Source organism: Schistocerca piceifrons, chromosome 8, assembly GCF_021461385.2.
Source record: "Schistocerca piceifrons isolate TAMUIC-IGC-003096 chromosome 8, iqSchPice1.1, whole genome shotgun sequence".
Lineage (NCBI taxonomy): Eukaryota > Metazoa > Arthropoda > Insecta > Orthoptera > Acrididae > Schistocerca > Schistocerca piceifrons.
Genome location: NC_060145.1, coordinates 4,597,377 through 4,618,116, shown reverse-complemented (window position 1 = coordinate 4,618,116; position 20,740 = coordinate 4,597,377). Strand labels below are relative to the sequence as shown.

At 40.4% G+C, this 20,740-nt stretch overlaps 2 protein-coding genes across 2 annotated transcripts in view; one reads left to right on the top strand and one right to left on the bottom strand.

Annotated features, from left to right (window-relative positions):
- Positions 1-3,654, bottom strand: part of LOC124711746 (probable 18S rRNA (guanine-N(7))-methyltransferase) — a 39,083-nt gene extending 35,429 nt beyond the window's left edge. Inside the window, exon 1 of the mRNA XM_047241958.1 lies at positions 3,497-3,654. Within this exon, the coding sequence (XP_047097914.1) occupies positions 3,497-3,532 (36 nt within the window). The 5' untranslated portion in view covers positions 3,533-3,654. The remainder of the gene's footprint in view (positions 1-3,496) is intronic.
- Positions 3,655-3,895: 241 nt separating this feature from the next.
- Positions 3,896-5,248, top strand: LOC124711616 (dnaJ homolog subfamily C member 30, mitochondrial-like). Its single transcript, XM_047241782.1, has one exon. It carries the CDS (start codon positions 4,017-4,019, stop codon positions 4,680-4,682), a length of 666 nt encoding a protein of 221 aa, XP_047097738.1. The 5' UTR covers positions 3,896-4,016; the 3' UTR covers positions 4,683-5,248.
- The last annotated feature ends 15,492 nt before the right edge of the window (positions 5,249-20,740 follow it).

Here is a 20,740-nt window from a genome sequence, read left to right as displayed (position 1 = left end):
TCAGTCAAATGCCGGGATGGTTCCTTTAAAAGGGCACGGCCGATTTCCTTCCCCATCCTTCCCTTATCCGAGCTTGTGCTCCGTCTCTAATGACCTCATTGTCGACGGGACGTTAAACGCTAGTCTCTTCCTCCTCCATCGCAGCGAGGCCCTGGACGTGCGGGATATTTGTGTATAAGGAAGTGGCAACAATGGTTACAAGGATGGTTTCCGGGCGTAACAGATTGGGTAAGGATTCCAGGCGTTCGAGAAAGTGGTTGGTGTCTTTGATGAAGGATGGGAGACTGCATGTAATGGGGTTGAAGGTGTTGAGCTACGTAGGCAGAGATACATTCTGTGGGGGCTTGGTAACCAGCTACAATGGGGAGGCCGGGATGTTTGGGTTTGTGAATTTTAGGAAGCAGGTAGAAGGTAGGGGTGCGGGGTGTCGATGGGGTCAGGAGATTGATGGAGTCAGGTGAAAGGTTTTGTAGGGGGCCTAAGGTTCTGAGGATTCCTTGAAGCTCCGCCTGGACATCAGGAATGGGATTACCTTGGCAAACTTTGTATGTAGTGTTGTCTGAAAGCTGACGCAGTCCCTCAGCCACATACTTCCGACGATCAAGTACCGTGGCAGTGGAATCCTTGTCAGCTGCAAGAATGACAATGGATCGGTCAGCCTTCAGATCACGGGTAGCCTGGGCTTCAGCAGTGGTGATGTTGGGAGTAGGATTAAGGTTTTTCAAGAAAGATTGAGAGGCAAGGCTGGAAGTGAGAAATTCCTGGAAGGTTTGGAGAGGATGATTTTGAGGAAGAGGAGGTGGGTACTGCTGTGATGGAGGACGGAATTGTTCTGGGCAGGGTTCAATTTGGATAGTGTCTTGAGGAGTTGTATCATTGGGAGTAGGATTAGGATTATTTTTCTTCATGGCAAAGTGACATTTCCAGCAGAGACTATGAGTGTAAGACAATAAATCTTTGACGAGGGCTGTTTGGTTGAATCTGGGAGTGGGGCTGTAGGTGAGGCCTTTCGATAGGACAGAGGTTTCGGATTGGGAGAGAGGTTTGGAGGAAAGGTTAACTACTGAATTGGGGTATTGTGGTTCCAGATTGTGTTGACTGGAATTTAAGAGTGCTTATTCATGACTTAATGTCTAACCCTAAATCATTTATGTACAAGAAGGGAGGACTGACCCCAAAAATGAATCCTTGAGGAAATACTTTTAGAATTTTTGTATCTCAGAAACACGTCTTAATATTTTCCTTCTGTGCACATAAATTTATTTTTTCTTGTTAAGTACAATGTGAACACTTTTACTCATTGCCTCTAATTCCATATACTTGGAGCTTTGTTTTTCCATGAATCCATACTGAGTATCAGTGAGAATTTTGTTTTTGTCCACAAATTTCAATAACCTATTATAGGACTACATTACTTAGCAAGGTCTTCAGCTGTGTAGAGTGATTCTCTTCTCAATGAATTAGTTTAAAGTTGGTAACATATCTGAATTATTTTTTAATAATCATAAGCAAATTGTCTGTATTGAAAAGTAGAGATCAAAGATAGCTGAAATTAAGTGTAGTGTGCCCCAAGCCTCAGTTTTGGGACCTGTTTTATTTATTACAATTACAAACGATTTGCTATATTATTCCATATCCATTGTGCATTCCGATGGACTTCGGAAATTCCAGCAGTACAAGGCAACAACCCACATGCCCAGAATTGTTACAGAGTGGCTCCTTGAACACTCTTCTGAGTTTAAATACTTCTGCTGGTCATCAAACTTCCCCGACATAAACATTATTGAGCATATCTGGGATGCCTTCCAACATGCTGTTCAGAAGAGATCTCCACCCCCTCGTACTCTTGCGGATTTATGGATGGCGTTGCAGGATTCATGGTGTCAATTCTCTCCAGCACTATTTCAGACATTAGTAAAGTTCATGCCAGATCATATTGTGGCACTTCTGCATGTTCGCAGTGGCCGTACATGGTATTAGGCACGTGTACCAGTTTCTTTGGCTATTCAGTGTGTGTGTGTGTGTGTGTGTGTGTGTGTGTGTGTGTGTGTGTGTGTGTGTGTGTGTGTGTGTGTGCACTCCATTCTCTATTCCAACAATACAACTTTTTTCAGTGTCAGTTCAGACTCCAATATGCTTCAAACTACAACTAAAGACACCATATTGCAGGTGTTAATCGGGTGTTTTTGAGCTAATGGATATGTGCTAAATGAGAGTAAGACCCAACCATCTGTATTCAGTTTAAGAGATTTGCCAGTAGAAGACTGATTAGGTAGTTTTAAGTTTTTGGGTATTGTTAATGTTAGTAAACTGTGTTGCAATCAACACAAAAAATATGTTAGTGCAAGGTTGTCTAGATTGTTGTACAAGGGAAGAAATTTTTTAAAAAATTTATGTAACTTTGGCTTATGTAAGTACAGCCCCCCCCACCCCCCTCCATGTACTTTATACTACGGGCTTTCTTTGGGGCAATAGCACCCATGTTCACGACATTTTGGTAGTTCATAAGGAAGTTTTTAGGCTTATTACAACCTCATAAAAACTTGCTCACCAAATAGCTTAACTGTACTAGAGCTGTTCCTTTATTTGATTTCTTGTTTGCAAAGACTCATCACAATCTCAGCTTTAACAGGATTTACACTCCCATGGTACAAAGAATAATAGGCATACTGACATACCTCACTGTACACTATCTATGTCATCGAGCACCTATGAACTGGCGGGTACGAAAATGTTCAGTAAATTGCCTCTACAATGGGAAGAGGCTGCTTTAGACTTATTTAAGCACATATTGTGCAGCTGGTTATCCATTAACACTTTCAATTCAGTTAATGAATTTTATGACTGTGAGAATGACGGAATAGTGGTAATTGTTTGGAGAACGTACCGGAATTTCTTTAACGTTGTTAACATAATGTAACATGCTTCGCTCAAATTTTTGTAACTTTAATATCATACTTTATTGCAAAATTATTGTAACTTAATGCTGCTTTAGCTTTTATGAACTAATCTTTTTTTCTTAATACACACTGCATATTTACATACATTTGTAATTTGACGTTGTCATTTGCTGAAACTGTTGAACGGCAATAAAATTTTATTTGCGTTTTTTGGATTTTACTAAAACATGATATGGCGTTTGGGTTATAGCTTCTACATTTGATCTGTCTTTCTTATGAATAGGGTCACTTACGAAATTTCAAGGTACTCCGCAAATGCGCCAGTCAGAAAATATGAATTGATTGTACGTGCACGAGGCAGTGAAACGTTTGTAATACATTGCTTCACGATGTAATCTAGAACACCATCAATTCCTGATGACATTTTCGTAAAAGTTGACAAGGTATTAATATGTGTGTGGCAGGTGGGCTTACCAAGAGACACGTATCAGTGAATGTAGGTGTTCGATGACTTATCGTTTAAGCAAATTAAACGAGCAAGGCGTTGAAATTGAAAATCACTACACTTCTATTGTGGCTGGTGGTATTAAACTTACCACCTCAGGAGGCGCTTGGTGTTCTGGTCTTGACATTCTTGAACTATAATAAAATGCTTCGAACAAATGAGCAAATCACTATTCTACCGCTTTTCCATATTCCTTCGAGTACCTAACAAAAACAAACCCATGCTTTATTTGCTTTACTAAACACAACCAAACGTACTACGTAAAGACATTCCACTTCTACAGTAGGTCTGTCATTATATTACAACTACCTGTTAATTCATATTTTAATGTAAAACTGTCACAAATTAACTTATCCAATATCATAAATAATTTACGAACTGTAAGCGATAAGAATTTATATTTTTCTGAACTTTAGAATACATATCCCTTCCAGGAGTGGGAAATCAGAGTGTATGATTGAGCCTTCAGCAGTCATACAAATAAATATCTTTAAGCTGTGCAGTTGATGTTTTGAAATGTCGGAAGATGTGGGTACAGTGTTTGTGAAAGTTACATGTCGGGGTGCTGTGTAATTTTGATAATGTCAACAGAATAAGAAGACATCCTCACAATGTACCTGTTGCGGGCGACAAAGTTCGGAGGTCATCTTCATCCGAAAAGGTTTTTTACTTCGAGTCCACAACGTATGAAATCTCACTACGATGCTTTAGGTCTTACACCCAAAGCAACACAAAGTGACATTAAGAATGCATATTATAAATTATCAATGGTATATCACCCTGATAAAAATAAAGGAAGCGAAGAAGCATCCCAAAAATTTCGTGACATAACAACGGCGTATGAAGTTCTCGGTAATTTGAAACTGAGAAAATTGTATGACAAGGGTATACTGCACACTGCAGGGCCGCAGTATGCATCTGCAGGAACGGTAGATGTTGAAGACCATCCAGAAGCGAAATTCTATAAATCGAGGATGCACCGAGCTAAGCCCCCAGCACCTACTGGAAGGACACCTATATATGACTTCGACGAGTGGACGCAAGCACATTACGGTGAAACTTTTGCCCGTAAACAGAAAGATAAAGCTAAATATGAAGCGCGCCTCCAAAGGGAAGCATTCTTTTCTCATGACAAGCAACACGAGGTGATATTTTATAGTCTCGTACTTGGAGTAGCAGCATTTATGTATGTATTGAAAGCGCAAGATGCAGAAAAATATGATGTTGTGAAGGATAGAAAGAAGGCTGTGACCCCTGACAACACATCATCAAGTTGAGAAACTACGTGCATAATTAAGAGTAGCTTCAGTGTGCCATGGGGACTCGATTTTTGTGAAGCTGTGCACCAATCTGTACATAGTGTTTTACTTAAAAAGCATTTGTCATGCTGCTGGCTTGCATTGGCAAATGATGTATAAGTTAAATATACTTGATTGTTTGTGGTCGCTGTATAAGTCAAATATACTGGACTGTTGTATGATTGCTTTGTCCTTCAGTAATACTGCTCTGAGGTTATGATGGTAAAAGAAGAGTCATGAACCATGATGCATTGAAGTACTACAATAGGTAGACAGTGTCACATGGCAACAATAATATTTGTCAGACCCTGTCACATGGCCACTAAGTGAATTTTATGATTTTTCTGGGTGGCAGTTTGCTACAGTTAGAATAAGTAGACCATTTAAGAGTGCCACTGAATATTTCATGGATACAGCTCATATACTAGAAAAATTTAAAACAAAATTTTGTTTTTCAGAAATTATATCTCACCATGATAAAGCACTTAACACCCCAATTGTATATGTAACTGTAAATAAGAATAAATATTTATTGTTTGAAATAATGTAGTTTGATGTACATTTGTTATTAGATATCCATACCACTCTGCTTGCATGTCGTCTGTCAAAATTCCAAGTCCCATATGTCAGATTTTGTTTCTGATGTGCCACAGCAAATACATCAACAACCTATAGTTAGGGAATCCTTCAGCTATCAGATGCTAATCAATAGTCTCCATTAAAGATGCAAAATAATTCATTAAGCCACTAAATTATGAATACTTTAGAAATTTAAAACTATATTAAAGTTTACATCTTATTAGTGACTCTCACATATTATGTAAACATTTGATTTTGAGCTTGGACATATTTGCTGGCACTAACGTATTTTGTATAGGCCTATAAACCAAGTTACAAACTACTTTATAACATGGATAAATACATTAATTTCAAATAAACCATCATATGCTACATAATAACCATTATTTTTCAACAGGAATGAGTATGTCCCCCAGAATTTGAAGCTTCTTGTGTAATTGCAGCTGATTAGTGTAACTAGGAAAGCAGCCTTTATTTACTGTTCTACATACACAACATCTCTTTTGACAGTCATTTAATAGCACAACACTTTGGAGCCACATAGTGCGCTGACAAACAAAGACTTGGCTACACTTAATCATCATTAAAGGCATTTTTATAGCCAAGAATGTGTTCAAAACTTTTTTATTGAATCAGTTTCAACAGATAAGACTAACATCTTCAGAACTGTAACATAATGCATTTACATATACTAACTCTAATGTTATTTTTTTAGACATTACAGATGAGGTAATGACAGTTATGCATTTACATCCCTTCACAAACTTCTTTGGTTGTGCGTCCATTACTGAAACAGTTTACACAGCATAATAGAGAGTACATTGCACATTGCGCGCAGGTTTCTCACAAGTAAAAATATACCCAACTAAGATATGTAGCATTCCTTTGAAGTTTGTCAATTGTTAAAATCCACAATATATAATCCAAGTTCACATTTCTGCCAATTTTACATTTACATGGCATAAGGTATATCTTTGGATCAATGCTGTACAGTTGCACAACGTATTTCAAGTGAGGAGGTTCCAAGTTTCCACTCGTCATGTAAAAGTAAACATTGGCATAAATGTGTACTTTTACTATATATTGTGGATTTTAACAACTGACAAGCATCAAAGCAGTATTCCACATATAGGCATGCCAAATTCCACAAGGTCCATTTCAGCTGTGTATATTTTTACTTGTGACAAGTCTGTTTGTAATTTTATTTTGGATAAACCTGTGTGGAATGTATTCTGACATTGGCCTCTAAATATATATATATTTTGCTGTCATTTTTTGTCAACAGTATCAGCTTATTCCCAATAGTTAGCAGCTTTCATTCAGTTAATACTAGGCAGAAATCTACTTCCTTGTCTCTTGTGCAGAAAGGTATGCAGTATACTGCTGCATCAGTTTCAATAATCCACTATAAGAATTCAAAAATCTTTGCAGCAATCCACACTCTTTTCAAATCAAAGCTGAAGAGTTCCCTCAAGGGTCACTCCTTCGATTTTGTTGAGGAGTTCCTTGAGAAACTAAGCTGATTCCTGTGGTATATTGTTGATTGTGTTTGCCTAAACATATGGCTTGTGTATTTGCTCCTCAATTTGATCCTATGGAATTAGATGTGTAAAATAAATATACTCTTCATTAAGATGTTAAAATGGCACGGGTATTAAACACGCAGTGGAACATGTCGTACAACCAAAAATTTTTTTGGAGGTATGTAAATGTACAGGGTGATTATAATTAAAGTTAAACTTTTAAACCACTGTAGAAATAACACCATTGGTCAGAATGACGTCAAATTGCAACAGAACATTTTTTTGGAGACAGGCAAAAACATGTGGCAGAAGAAAAATAAACAGTTACAAAATGTAGCAATAGATGGCCCTGTAAGCATCATAATTTAATAGTGGCCGACTGCAAATGACAAATGAATCGTACAGCAATGCCTAAGATGTACATTTGACCTTAAACAAACTGTACTACTCAGTGTACAGGTGTGATACTGTTAGTTACGTAAGCCCATCCGCCACGGCAAGATCATATCACATTGGAGGCCAAAAACTGCATAAAAAGCATCAATCAAAATCAAATTGGATTATTAATTTCAGCGTGACTGGCTCAAAACATGTTCGATATTCTGTCCACTGTTTTCTGCAGCAAGTTGAAATTGAGAAACAGGATCTTCCACAACTGATCGAAGTGTTTCCGGGGTCATGTTCAGAATGTGTCACGCAATGTGTTCCTTCAATGCAGCTAAGTTTGCAATCAGAACACTGAACACAACATCTTTCAGATAGCCCACAGCCAGAAGTCACACAGGTTAAGATCAGGTGATCTGGACGGCCAGGCTGTAGGGAAATGGCAGCTGATAATTTCTAGCATTTCCGAAATGGCGCTTCAGGAACTGCTTAATTGTATTTGCAATTTGTGGAGGTGCGCCATCTTGCATAAAAATGATCCCTTCCACACCCTCACGCTATTGGAGAGCTGGAATGACGAGGTTTGCCCAAAAGACACTCATATCACTTACCAGTGACGGTACAGGTAACAGGGTCGGAAGCACCTGCCTCTTTAAAAAAATATGGTCCTATGATAAATGAGGCCGTGAACTCGCACCACACAGTGACCTTTTCAGGATGAAGTGGTACTGCTTTATTTGTGTGTGGATTTTCCGTTGCCAATATTCAACACTTCTGTGTATTGACACATCCTGTCAGATGGAAGTGAGCTTTGTCTGAAACTTCCTGGCAGATTAAAACTGTGTGCCAGACCGAGACTCGAACTCGGGACCTTTGCCTTTCACGGGCAAGTGCTCTACCAACTGAGCTACCCAAGCACGACTCACACCCGTCCTCACAGCTTTACTTGTGCCAGTACCTCGTCTCCTACCTTCCAAACTTTACAGAATCTCTCCTGCAAACCTTGCAGTTCTACTTTTGCATAATTAAGGACTCCAAATTGGCTTTTGACTAGCCTCAACTGATCATCCTCATTCTGCTCCTGTCTTAAGTTTTTAAATATTTTCTTCAAGCCACTCTCCTCCTTGAGCCCATGTGTGGCCAACATGCTTACTTCATTCCTATCCGCTAAGGGAAGTTCTGATTCTCTGCATAACTCAGCACTTTTTGATAACCCATCTGCTACCAGATTGTTTTTCCCCTGTATGTAATTAATTTCAAGGTCGAACTGCTGAAGGTACATAGCCCAATTGGGTAGTCTTTGATGTCTCAGTTTGCATGTTTTTAAAAATGTAAGTGCCTTGTGATGACTACATATTATCACCTTGTGCCCTAACAAATAATACTCAAATTTCTGCATACCAAACAAAATGGCCAGTGCCTCTAACTCTAAAATTCCATAATTTCGCCCAGCAGGTTTCAGTGATTGACTCGCAAAAGCGATTGTTTTATGAACCTCTTTGTCGCCTTCTGTTTCCATCTGAAACACCTCTACTGCAATCCAATAACCACTTGCGTCAACTGACATGCCAAAAGGTTTTGAAAAATCTGGATGGTGTAAAAGCGGACTATTTATCAAACAGTTTTTTAATTCTTCAAAGCAGACTGGCACTCTTGAGTCCAAACCCATGGGGTATTCTTCTTCAACAAATTGAGTAAAGAAGGTGCATTAAACAAGTGATCTTGAACAGAATGCTGGTAGAGCCCAAACAAACTGAACATTGACCTGAGCTGCTTTTTATTTCGGGACACTGCAAAGTTTTCAATGACTGATAATTTGGAGGGATCAGTTTTGCTATTTGGGGAGCAAAATAACTGATGATGGACGAAGTAGAGAGGATATAAAATGTAGACTGGCAATGGCAAGGAAAGCGTTTCTGAAGAAGAGAAATTTGTTAACATCGAGTATAGATTTAAGTGTCAGGAAGTTATTTCTGAAAGTATTTGTATGGAGTGTAGCCATGTATGGAAGTGAAACATGGACGGTAAATAGTTTGGACAAGAAGAGAATAGAAGCTTTTGAAATGTGGTGCTACAGAAGAATGCTGAAGATTAGATGGGTAGATCACATAACTAATGAGGAAGTATTGAATAGGATTGGGGAGAAGAGAAGTTTGTGGCACAACTTGACCAGAAGAAGGGATCGGTTGGTAGGACATGTTCTGAGGCATGAAGGGATCACCAATTTAGTATTTGAGGGCAGCGTGGAGGGTAAAAATCATAGGGGGAGACCAAGAGATGAATACACTAAGCAGATTCAGAAGGATGTAGGTTGCAGTAGGTACTGGGAGATGAAGAAGCTTGCACAGGATAGAGTAGCATGGAGAGCTGCATCAAACCAGTCTCAGGACTGAAGACCACAACAACAACAACAACAACAGGTAATACTCCAACTCTGCTAATTTTGTGGCCCAGGAATTTTATTTTGTCCCTTACACACTCAGTCTCCTCTAACTTCAATTTCATACCCCCTTTTTCTATAGCTTCTAGCACCCTGTCAAGTAGACTGATATGCTCTTCCCATGCAGAAGTTGCCAACAGTATATCATTTACATAAATAGTTACCTTATCTAACAATTCCTGCCCCAATACATGAGCCATTACTTTTACAAAGGCACACAAAGAAATATTTAATCCAAATGGGATACTTTATACTAGTAGCACACTCCTTTGTACAAAAAGGCTATATATTAACGTGATCCCTTTGCCAGGGGCAAATTCCAGTAACCACAAGTTATGTCCATAGATGTAAGATACCTAACTCCTCAGAATTTTTGCATTTACTCATCCATATTCTGGGGACGGTCACTCTCTCTTATTACAATTTCAGTACTAATCTAACCTGGGAACTGCCTATTAGGATACTAATCTAACACTTCCATCAAGCTTAGGCACAACAACAAGAGGGTTATATTCACTAACTGTTTTCTCAATGACACCCCATGCCAACATATGTTGAGTTTCGTTCTTAACTGCTTGTTTTCGTGAAACATGTATCTGATAAGGTTTCTTGAAAAATACCGGCCCTGGCTTTACATTCAAATGGCATTCATACCCTTTAATTTCACCAAGTGTATTCGAGAATACATTGTGATGTGTGGTTAACACTTTCCTTAATTCTGCTCTTTGTTTATCAGAAATTTGATTTGTTGACTGTACCTTTGCTTCTATTTCTTCTAGGATATAACTCCCTTCTGCATTAGCATCTTGTACATTATTACTGAATTCAGTATCTTCCTGTAAGTACCCTTTATTCCTCATCACCCTAATAGGCAGTTCCCAGGTTTCATTATTACTGCCTATATAACTTCCTATAAAAGGCTCTTTTATTACCTGAGAGTCAGTTACGGTTAAAACTAAGCTGTTCTGGTCAAAATCAATCCATCCCTGATACTTTGTTAAGAAATTTGTACCTATTAATATCTCAACACTTAAACCAAGCACGATTAAACAAGGATGGTCTATTACCACATCACCTCTACAATGGGCATCAAAGCTTCATGCTGTACTGGTTTAGAAACTTTTCCAGTAGCACCTATTATTTTCAAACCACTTACTTTCATGACAGTTAATTCACTCTTATTAGGAATAGAATAAAAAAAAAAATGCTTGGGACAAAGCACTTGCTTCACTGCCACTGTCAAGAAGAAAATGCACTATTACTCCTAAGATGTTAGTTTTCATAATGGGGTGAGTTATTTTACTCTGAACTGGTTTCTCATAAACATCTTCTAGTGAATCCATCTCAGTTTGTTTCCAGCTAAAGGACTTTCGTTCAGTTGCAAGTATGTTCACACTTAGATCCTGGGGTTCATTAATCTCTACATTTTTACCTGCCTTTTCCAACCCGTCCACCAATTTCAAATCAGAGCACTTGATGACTACCTGCACTTTCATTTGCTGCTCATCAGCTAAACTATTCTCTACCTGTAAGCAACTGCATCCTCGTGCAACATTGCTACCTATAATACTGTCATCGGCTTTTACAGTTTTCCTTGACCTCATTATTATTGCTATCCCTTCATTCATCAATTCCTCCACTTTAAAACTTCGCAAAGCTGACTTTACTTCCTCTACCACAACTTTAGCCTACAGGTTGCCATCATTGTCGAAGATGTAAGCCTTTACCTCATCTTTGTCCATATCAGACTCAAACACATTAATTTCTTCCTCCTTGTTAACTATATCATTTCCTTTTTCTTCCTTGACCCATTTTTCTAAAGTGTCCAAAATGCTGTCAACTATTTTATGAGAGTGGTTTAACACATCACTGGTACTGTCTGTTCCTATTTCATCAGCCCTGTTTTCTGTTTGCATGTGTTGGCTGACTGTGGTCTGTTTTTTTTCTTTTTTTGTTACTGGCTGTGTTAATGTTTCCGTCTTGTGAGCACCAGTTTCCTCATAGACAGGATTTAGTTTCCCACATGCAGCCTGTTATATTAATTTGATACAGGATCAGATAAGGTAGCATTTTGCTCTGCATCTGGTCTCAACAGCACATTATTTACACTTCTGCTTTCGTCGTAATAACTGTTGCGAAAATGTGGTGACTGTCTACCTCCTCTTCATCTACCACGGCCTTTATTATGATAATTAGGCCTTGTATTCTGAATCTCCACACTTCTAACATTCATGTTCCCACTGTCATTATTTCTGTTGTTTATGAGATTGTTAAAAGACCTGTTATTATTTTGCATCTGCTCCTCAGCAGCAGCTACTCTTTCTACTAGCTCTAAATATTCAATGAACCTTTCCACATTATCGCTAGGTGCAGAAATGACTCTTTTCTGCCAGTACCAAGGCAGCTTACCTTCTAGTCCCATGATAATCATTTCTGGTTTCATCTTTTCTGTCAGATGTGATAGCCATGTAACCCACTTCCTAGACAGCCCTTTTACTGACTCACATCCTGGGTCAAACTTTTTACCACTCCAAAACTCTCTTAAAACATCATTTTGTTTATTGTGTGACCAGTACTCATTAAGAAACACAGATTTAAATTCAGAAAGAGTTTTGTATCTTATCATTACTTCTGCTGACCACCGTAAAGCAACTACTGACAAATGACTTCATATGAAATAAATTTTCTCCTGTTCTGACCATGCATAAGGCAAAACATCCTCAAAATCATTCCAGAACTCTAATGGATGAATTTGTTTGTCTGGATCAAAACATAAAAACTGATAACATCCGATGAAAGTGGCTTCAACTGAAGCCACATGCTGCACAATACTATTACTAGCACTACCAGAGGTTACTACTGTATTAGTAATATTAGTATTTAGCTATTTAACTTGTGATTTTACTGCTCCCACTCTGTCACAGAATCTTTTATCAACATCTTCACAAAATTTAGCACAGTGAGCTTTCATTTTCTTAATATCTTTGTGACAAGCATTTACTTTAATATCTACTTCCTCAGATTGATTAGAGCAAAGTATGGATTCGTTGCCTATTCTTTCTGACAACTTCCCTTCCAGAATTTCATCTGTGTCTTTGAAATCTTTGCAATCTTTGTCAGTTTCACTTTTTAAACCACTATGCAGTTCATTTAGCTGTTGACCTACTTTGACTTGTAGATCATGGTGGTTAGCATCAATTTTATAGTTTAAACAACTCAGTTTTAAGGTCATTTCATCCCTTAACGCTTTATTCCTTGACTCCATCTTACTACTTAACTGTTTACTATTGGATTCCACCTTATAGTTCAGTTCTTTGCTACTAGATTCAATCTTACAGTTCAGTTCTTTATTACTCTCTTTTAGTTCTTTATGATGTGACTCAAGTTTAGCAAACAGTAATTGCATCCAATCTGGCATCTCTACATTGTCACTAGCCATTCCCACTGATTTTAAAGGAGTTTCTAGCGTTCTCTAACTTGGATGAATTTGAGACATATTGAGCTCAGTTTCATGATCTGATAATGTTATTAATTCTATTTTCTCCTTTTTGACCACTACTTCAATTACTTCATCATCATAAAATGGTTCTAACTTTGCAGTATCATTGAAACTCAAATCAGATTCTACTTTTGGAAAATCATCCTCTGTTTTTTGATTTATTGGTTTGACAGAACCATCCTCATTAATTTCTGATTCTGACAACTGATTGTCAGACTGGTGAGCTGTGCTCTCCTTCTTCTGGCACATTGCCAGAGGGGGTCACAATCTGGCGACTTTCAAAGAAAGAGGTCATACTAGCATACGGGCAGTTTGTGGTAGGTGACCCACGTGGACGGCCACGTTTTGCGAGTGGGATTGTATCATACCGTAAGCTGTTTGAGGTGGAAAGCCACACCTCATTGTGGTTTGTGTAATGACTCAACCAGAAGGGTGGTGAGGCAATGTGCCTGGAAGTATGATGTTCTGCCATTTGTATTATCCAGTTCCCGGCTTCTTGCAGTAAGATTGCTCCTTCCTTATGCATTGTACCCCCCCCCCCCCCCTTCCTCCCCCCTTAAAGAGGACATGGTGGTTTAAACTGTGGCCATTGGTCTGTGAAACTGTGGCCATTGGTATTTGAAGCTGCCTCACGCAGAGTAGACTCTTGGTTGCTAGTATGTGCCAGTTGTTTGCTATTTACTTTGGTGCCCGCAAGGTTGCATCGGCAAGATTGCCTCCTGGTAGAGCGATGCACACTGTTTGACAGTTTGAATCCGCCTTTGGTCGCACATGTATGTTCACCGTTGGATGGTAGATTGTCAACTTGATATGCAAGTTTGCATCTTGCAGATTCATGTCATGGCTTTCTTGCAATGTTCCCAGAATTTTCCTGTTGTTGTTAATGTGCACCATTGAACAACAATTTGTTTAACGGCAAGCAACAGGAGGAGCCTTTCGACAGAGCAATGTTGAGTATTCAATGAGTGTACAGTTGAAATTACTGTTATTACCAAATATGTCATTGCTCTGTGATTATTAAATACTGTTGGCAAGATTACTACTTTTTGATAGGGTGCTGTTGATATTCCTGTTGATGTTAATGTGCACCATTGAATGACAATTTGTTTAATGGCAAGCAACAAGAGGAGCCTTTCAACAGAATGATGTTGAGTATTCAATGAGCATACAGTTGAAATTACTGTTATAACCAAATATGTCATTGCTCTGTGATTATTAATAACTTGGCAAAGATTACTACCTTTCAACAGTGTGCCGTTGGTATTTCCTGTTGTTTAGTGTGCGCCGTTGCATTAGAATTTGTTTAGTGGCAAGCCACAAGAAGAGTCTTTTGACAGAGCACTGTTGAGTGCTCAATCAGTGAGCAGTTGAAAATACTGTTATTAACAAATGTTTTACAGCCACTAGCAGTTTTACTCTGGATATGACTTGGTTGATTACATAGTTTTAGTTTTTTAAAATAGATATATACATGTACTGTTAAAGCACCTTTTATGTCTATGTATGTTTGGGTCGCAGCAGGTCTGGTGACCGATTATTATCATTGTCAGCAAGATAACATAGTTTTTTTTTATATATATATATATATATATATATATATATATATATATATATATATATATATATATATATATATATATATATATATATATATATATATATATATATATATATATATATATATATATAGAGGGAAACATTCCACGTGGGAAAAATATATCTAAAGACCTAAAGACACAGATGATGTGACGTACCGAACGAAAGTGCTGGCAGGTCGATAGACACACAAACATACACATGAAATTCAAGCTTTCGCAACAAACTGTTGCCTCATCAGGAAAGAGGGAAGGAGAGGGAAAGACGAAAGGATGTGGGTTTTAAGGGAGAGGGTAAGGAGTCATTCCAATCCCGGGAGCGGAAAGACTTACCTTAGGGGGAAAAAAGGACAGGTATACACTCGCACACACACACACACACACACACACATATCCATCCACACATACACAGACACAGACACAGCAAATGTCTGCTTGTGTCTGTGTATGTTCAGATGAATATGTGTGTGTGTGCGAGTTTATACCCCTTCTTTCCCCCTAAGGTAAGTCTTTCCGCTACCGGGATTGGAATGACTCCTTACCCTCTCCCTTAAAACCCACATCCTTTCGTCTTTCCCTCTCCTTCCCTCTTTCCTGATGAGGCATCAGTTTGTTGCGAAAGCTTGAATTTCGTGTGTATGTTTGTGTTTGACTTTTTGGAGAGTACTCAAGTCACTCCAAAGAAAAGGGCAAGAATTCAGGCCCAGTTTTGTCACTGGCAGGCCGGATCAGGTGATCTTAACTCCGTGGAAACCGATAAACACTCCAAGGAAGCGGTAGATGAGTTAGCTAGCAGAATTACTCAATTAGAAGCCAAAGCCAGTACTATTGGGATAGAGGAAGAATTCAAAGTTATGCATAACCAAACCCTCCATCCAGGCAGTCCCCAACAGCAAGGTGCTGGCGTACCGGAGGGAGAAGTGACGGTATAGTTTGCCAGATTGCTGAACCTGGTCATGCATTTGCTCCGAGATGTCACCGAGCTCGCCATTGACAGTATTGACGAAATTCAACGTTTTCTCTTGTTGGTCGTGCGTCTCCAGCTGCATGTTGAGGCAGTGGGGGTGCCAGAAGCTACCATTTTCTGTTTGTTGTATCCACTCAGTGTGGGAACCCTGTCTGGGATCTTCTTGCAAGTACTGCGAGAACGACCTACCGTCGTCTACCTCCAGCGGACTATTATTACATCTAAGCTTTCACCTCGTGCCCACAACGAATTGGAGCACTGGTATTATTGGCACATTTAGGGACCATCTGAGCTGTTAGTACAATATATCTACCAAGTTCATACTGCTGAACGCGCCTTAAGTTTGGAGGTTGCTGAACAGTGAAGTGTGGAAGTTATTCTGCAGGGGATGAGACCTGAGGATCGATCAAGAGCGCAGTTCACTGGAAAGCCTACTACCTACTCCCAGTTATCTGAGAAAGCCACCTCTATAGAGGCCCTTAGGGTTGCTGATGAGCAGAGAGACCACAGTAGTGCTGCGAGCGCAGCACTTGAATTTTCGTCTGAGCTGGCACAATTGCCTAATTGGTCATTAACTGACTGGAGGTGTTTCAGTTACGGATCTGACGCCCATCTCATCAGGAGTTGCCCCGAGCAGCATGGGGCCAAAAAGAGGTTGATGACACCAGGAAACAGGGGGGGAGGGGGGTGGGGGACTATCATTCTAGGTTACCAAAAGGCTGTGCTCATGTAGTAACAACTAATTCCTCGAAACTTCCTTTTGTCTGTGCTCTACTCAATCAGGAGCCCATTTGTGGTCTCCTTGATTCCGAAAGCGCTGTGTCCCTGCTTGATCTGGACTGGTATCTTGAATTTCATAGGATCTGTAAGTTGCCACCTCCATCTCCCCGTTTTCAGAGGTATCGAGCAGTTAACGAACAGAGGCTGCCCCTGGCCCCTGGCGGGAGAGGTACGAGTCAAGTTGTCTGTGGCGGTGAGAAAACTTCCCATTACCCTGTTGCTTGGCTGTGATTTTATTTAGAATACCGGACTTATCCTTGATGTCAACAGCAGGACCTTTTCCTTTAAATTTTGGCGTGACCAGAAAATAGGGTTTTGTTCCTGTGAGATTAGCCAGCAGTGTCACTTGCTGGTCAACGAGGTTACATCTGAGTTTCAGCTCAGTCAACTGTTCGAAGTGCTCCAACGTTATCTTGACGTTCTTACCGACAGATTGGGAGTAACTGATAGGACAGAGTATAGAATTTGCTTGCTTGATGATGTCCCAGTGCGCCAAGCCCCCTGTTGGTTATCCCCTCCTAAAATGCAGATCCTATGACAGAAGGTCAACCCTATGTTGCATGATGGGGTTATCAGACCACATACCTCCCCTTACCCTTCCCCATTGTTCTTAGTCCTGAAAGCTCAGGGATGAGATTACTGGCCTGTTGTCGACTACCGGCAACTTAACCAGAAGGTGGTTCTGGAGTCTGTTCCCCTTCCTGATCTTCATAACTGCTTCAGCTTGTTTGCTGGCGCTAGGTATTTTATCATCCTTGACTTGAATCAGGTATACCATCAGATTCTGTTGGTGGAAGAACCCAAAAAGGCTCCTGCGTTTTGTACTGACTGGAATCTTTTTGAATTTAACTGAGTCCCGTTCAGATTGTCGACTGCAGCTGCTGTTCTATCTCGCCTGTTGGACAGTGTATTTGGTGATATCAAGTTTGAATTCCTTTATAATTATTTGGATGATGTAGTCATCTACAGTCTGGCCTTTGATGAACATTTAAATCATTTGGAATCCATTCTGGAAAGATTGTGGGGTGCTGGTCTGATGATTAAACCATCCAAGATCACCTTGGCCAGAGAACAAATTTCCTTCTTCGGGCATTTGGTTTCTCATGATGGAATCTATATCGATCAGCAGTGGACCACCAGGCTTAGAAATTTTCCCCCGCCCACCAGTAAGAAGAGTGTCACAAGTTTCATTGGGATGGCCAATTATTTCAGGAAGTTCGCGCCAAATTTTGCTCAGGTGGCTGTCCCACTTAACAACTTATGCAAGGAAGGGGTGAGCTTTATTTGGGGAGAGAACCAACAAGCTGCCTTTGATGCCCTGAAAATTGCTCCCCCGTCGGTCTTCGTCATCCCTGACTTCACTCACCGATTCATTGTCCAGACCGATGTGTCAAGCACCGGCATTACTGCTGTCCTCCTGCAGCAAATTGAAGGGGATAGACGCCCTGTTGCCTTCGCCTCTATGTGTCTGTCTGAGGTAGAATTGAAGTACTCTGTGTACGAATGTGAAGCTCTCGCTGTTTTGTTCGCCCTCGAGAAGTTTAAATTCTATCTCGGGCATAGGGCGTTTGACCTTGAGATGGATAACCAGGCATTAAGATGGGTATTAGCCAGGCCCAGAAAAACCAGGTGTATTGCTAGGTGGGCAGTACGCTTATTGGCCTTTCCTTTTAAGGTTCAAAATATTAAAGGGGCTGAGAACTAGGTCGCCGATGCACTGAGTCGCATGTTTGAGGAGAAAGGGGCAGATCTTAAAAAGGATGCCTGCCAGAACGCTACCCTCGTTGGAACTGTCCTGTCTGAGATCCCTAAACTATTTGTTGCTCAAAGAGCAACAGTTGCAGGATCCCATCTGGGGGCCCATCAAGCGAGCTGTGTTGAACAGTGAGGAGGTCCCTGGTTATACCTTACAGAGAGAAGTCCTATGTCGGTGGTTCAGCAGGTCCAATCAGGACAGGATTTGCTTGCCCCAGAGCCTTGTCCAGCACACCTTTAAGTATTTCCATACTTCACTTCTAGGCAGACATTTAGGGGTGGCCAAAATGGTCACCAAAACGTGCCAGCATTTCACCTGTCCCACGATGTATAAAGATGTCTATCAATTAGTTAGGCAATGTAAGGCCTGTAAAATCGGGAAACTAGGAAATAACATTCATCAGGGATTATTGCAATCTGACCGAGAGTTCACCCCCATGGATAAGGTGTTCATTGACCACGTGGGACTCTTACCCAGGACCAAGAATGGGAACAACTACATTTTGGTCATCGTGGATGCCTTTAGCCGCTTCATGTGGCTCCTCCCCAGAAGGGAGATTATGACATGCAGCACCATTAACCATCTTACTAAAGTTTTCATCCTTTTTGCCCCCCCCCCCCCCCTCCCACCCGTAAGACCTTGGTTAGTGACAATGCACCGGGATTTATTTATTTATTTCAAGAGGGTTTCATAGGTTCTGCTTTAATAACGGCATCAAACATATTACCACCATACCTTATTATCCCCAGCCTTCATTTGCTGAGCGTGTTAACCGGAACCTAAAGGCAGCCTTAATTATTTATCATGCCAATGTGCAGAACAAGTGGGATTCGTCATTGCCGTGGCTCAATCTTGCTTTTAACACTGCTCAGCATGACGCTTCCAGCGCGACCCCCGTCTCCCTCATGCTTGCTTATCCAATTAATACTCCCCTGGCCAAACTGTGGAATGCCGAAGACCTCTTACCCACAAATTTGGATCCACATCAAATTAAGCACAATTGGGAGAATGCTAGGCGCAACATTAAGCAAGCACACCTCTGGCAAGCTCAGCGTGGTAGGGACCAGGTCCGAATAAAGGTAGGGGACTGAGTTTTTGTATGTAACATTAATGCCCATGTGACCAGGGGAGCACCTAGTGTTGGTACGTTAGCTCCCCATTTTATAGGCCCATGCCAGGTTCTCAAGCGACTAGGTCTGGTCAACTTTCTGGTTAAAAACCGTGCTAACAATAGATTCATTTGTGTGCATGTTAGTCAAATTAAAGTCTAAGATGCCATGCTGCCATCCATTGATATCCCCCACCCCTCACTTCATCCTTGGAGGACGTTGGGCCATGCTCTCCTTCCTCTGGCGCATCGCCAGAGGGAGTCACGATGCATAGCGTGCGATCGCTGGTGGCTTTTGGAGAGAGAGGATGTACTAGCATATGAGCAGTTTGTGGTAGGCGGCCTGCATGGACGACCGCGTTTTGCGAATGGGACTGTATCATACATTGAGCTGTTTCGAGGTGGGAAGCCATGCCTCATCACGGTTTGTGTTGCGACGCATCCAAAAGGATGGTGAGGTAATGTGCCTGGAGGCATGATGTTCTGCCATTTGTATTATTGACTTCCCGGCTTCTTGTGCTAAGATTGTTCTTTCCTTATACATTGTACCCCCCCTTAAAGAGGACGTGGTGGTTTAAACTGTGACCGTTCGTTGGTCTGTGAAACTGTGGCCGTTGGTATTTGAAGCTGCCTCACGCACAGTTGTTAGTATGTGCCAGTTGATTGCCATTTATTTTGGTGTCCGCAAGGTTGCACCGGTGAGATTGCCTCTTGGTAGAGTGACACTCACTGTTTGACAGTTTGAATCTTCCTGTGGTTGCGCGTGTGTGCACCTTTAAATGGTAGATTGTCAACTTGATCTGCAAGTTTCCATCTTGCAGATTCATGTCATGGCTTTCTTGTACTGTTCCCAGAATTTTCCTGTTGTTGTTAACGTGCACTGTTGAATGACAATTTGTTTAATGGCAAGCAACAAGAAGAGCCTTCAACAGAGCAACGTTGAGTGTTCAATGACTGTACAGTTGAAATTACTGTTATAACCAAATACACCGTTGATCTGTGATTATTAATAACTTGGTAAGATTACTACTTTTTGACAGAGTGCCGTTGGTATTTCCTGTTGTTATTAATGTGCGCCATTGAATCAGAATTTGTTTAACAGCAAGGCACAAGAAGAGCCTTTTGACAGAGCGCTGTTGAGTGCTCAATCAGCGTACAGTTGAAAATAACTGTTATTAACAAATGTTTCACAGCCACTAGCAGTTGCACTCTGGGCTTGTGACTTGGTGGATTACATAGTTTTAGTTTTTTTTTTAATAGATATATATATGTTGCTGTTTAAGCCCCTTTTATGTATGTGTATGTTGGATCACAGCAGGTCTGGCGACTGATTATTAGTGTTGTCAGCAAGATAACATAGTTCTAGTTTTATATATATATTACTGTTTAAACTTACTTATTTTTAA

Coding starts and splice junctions, on each gene's coding strand:
- LOC124711616 (XM_047241782.1), top strand. CDS start 4,017: ATGTACCTGTTGCGGGCGACAAAGTTCGGAGGTCATCTTCATCCGAAA.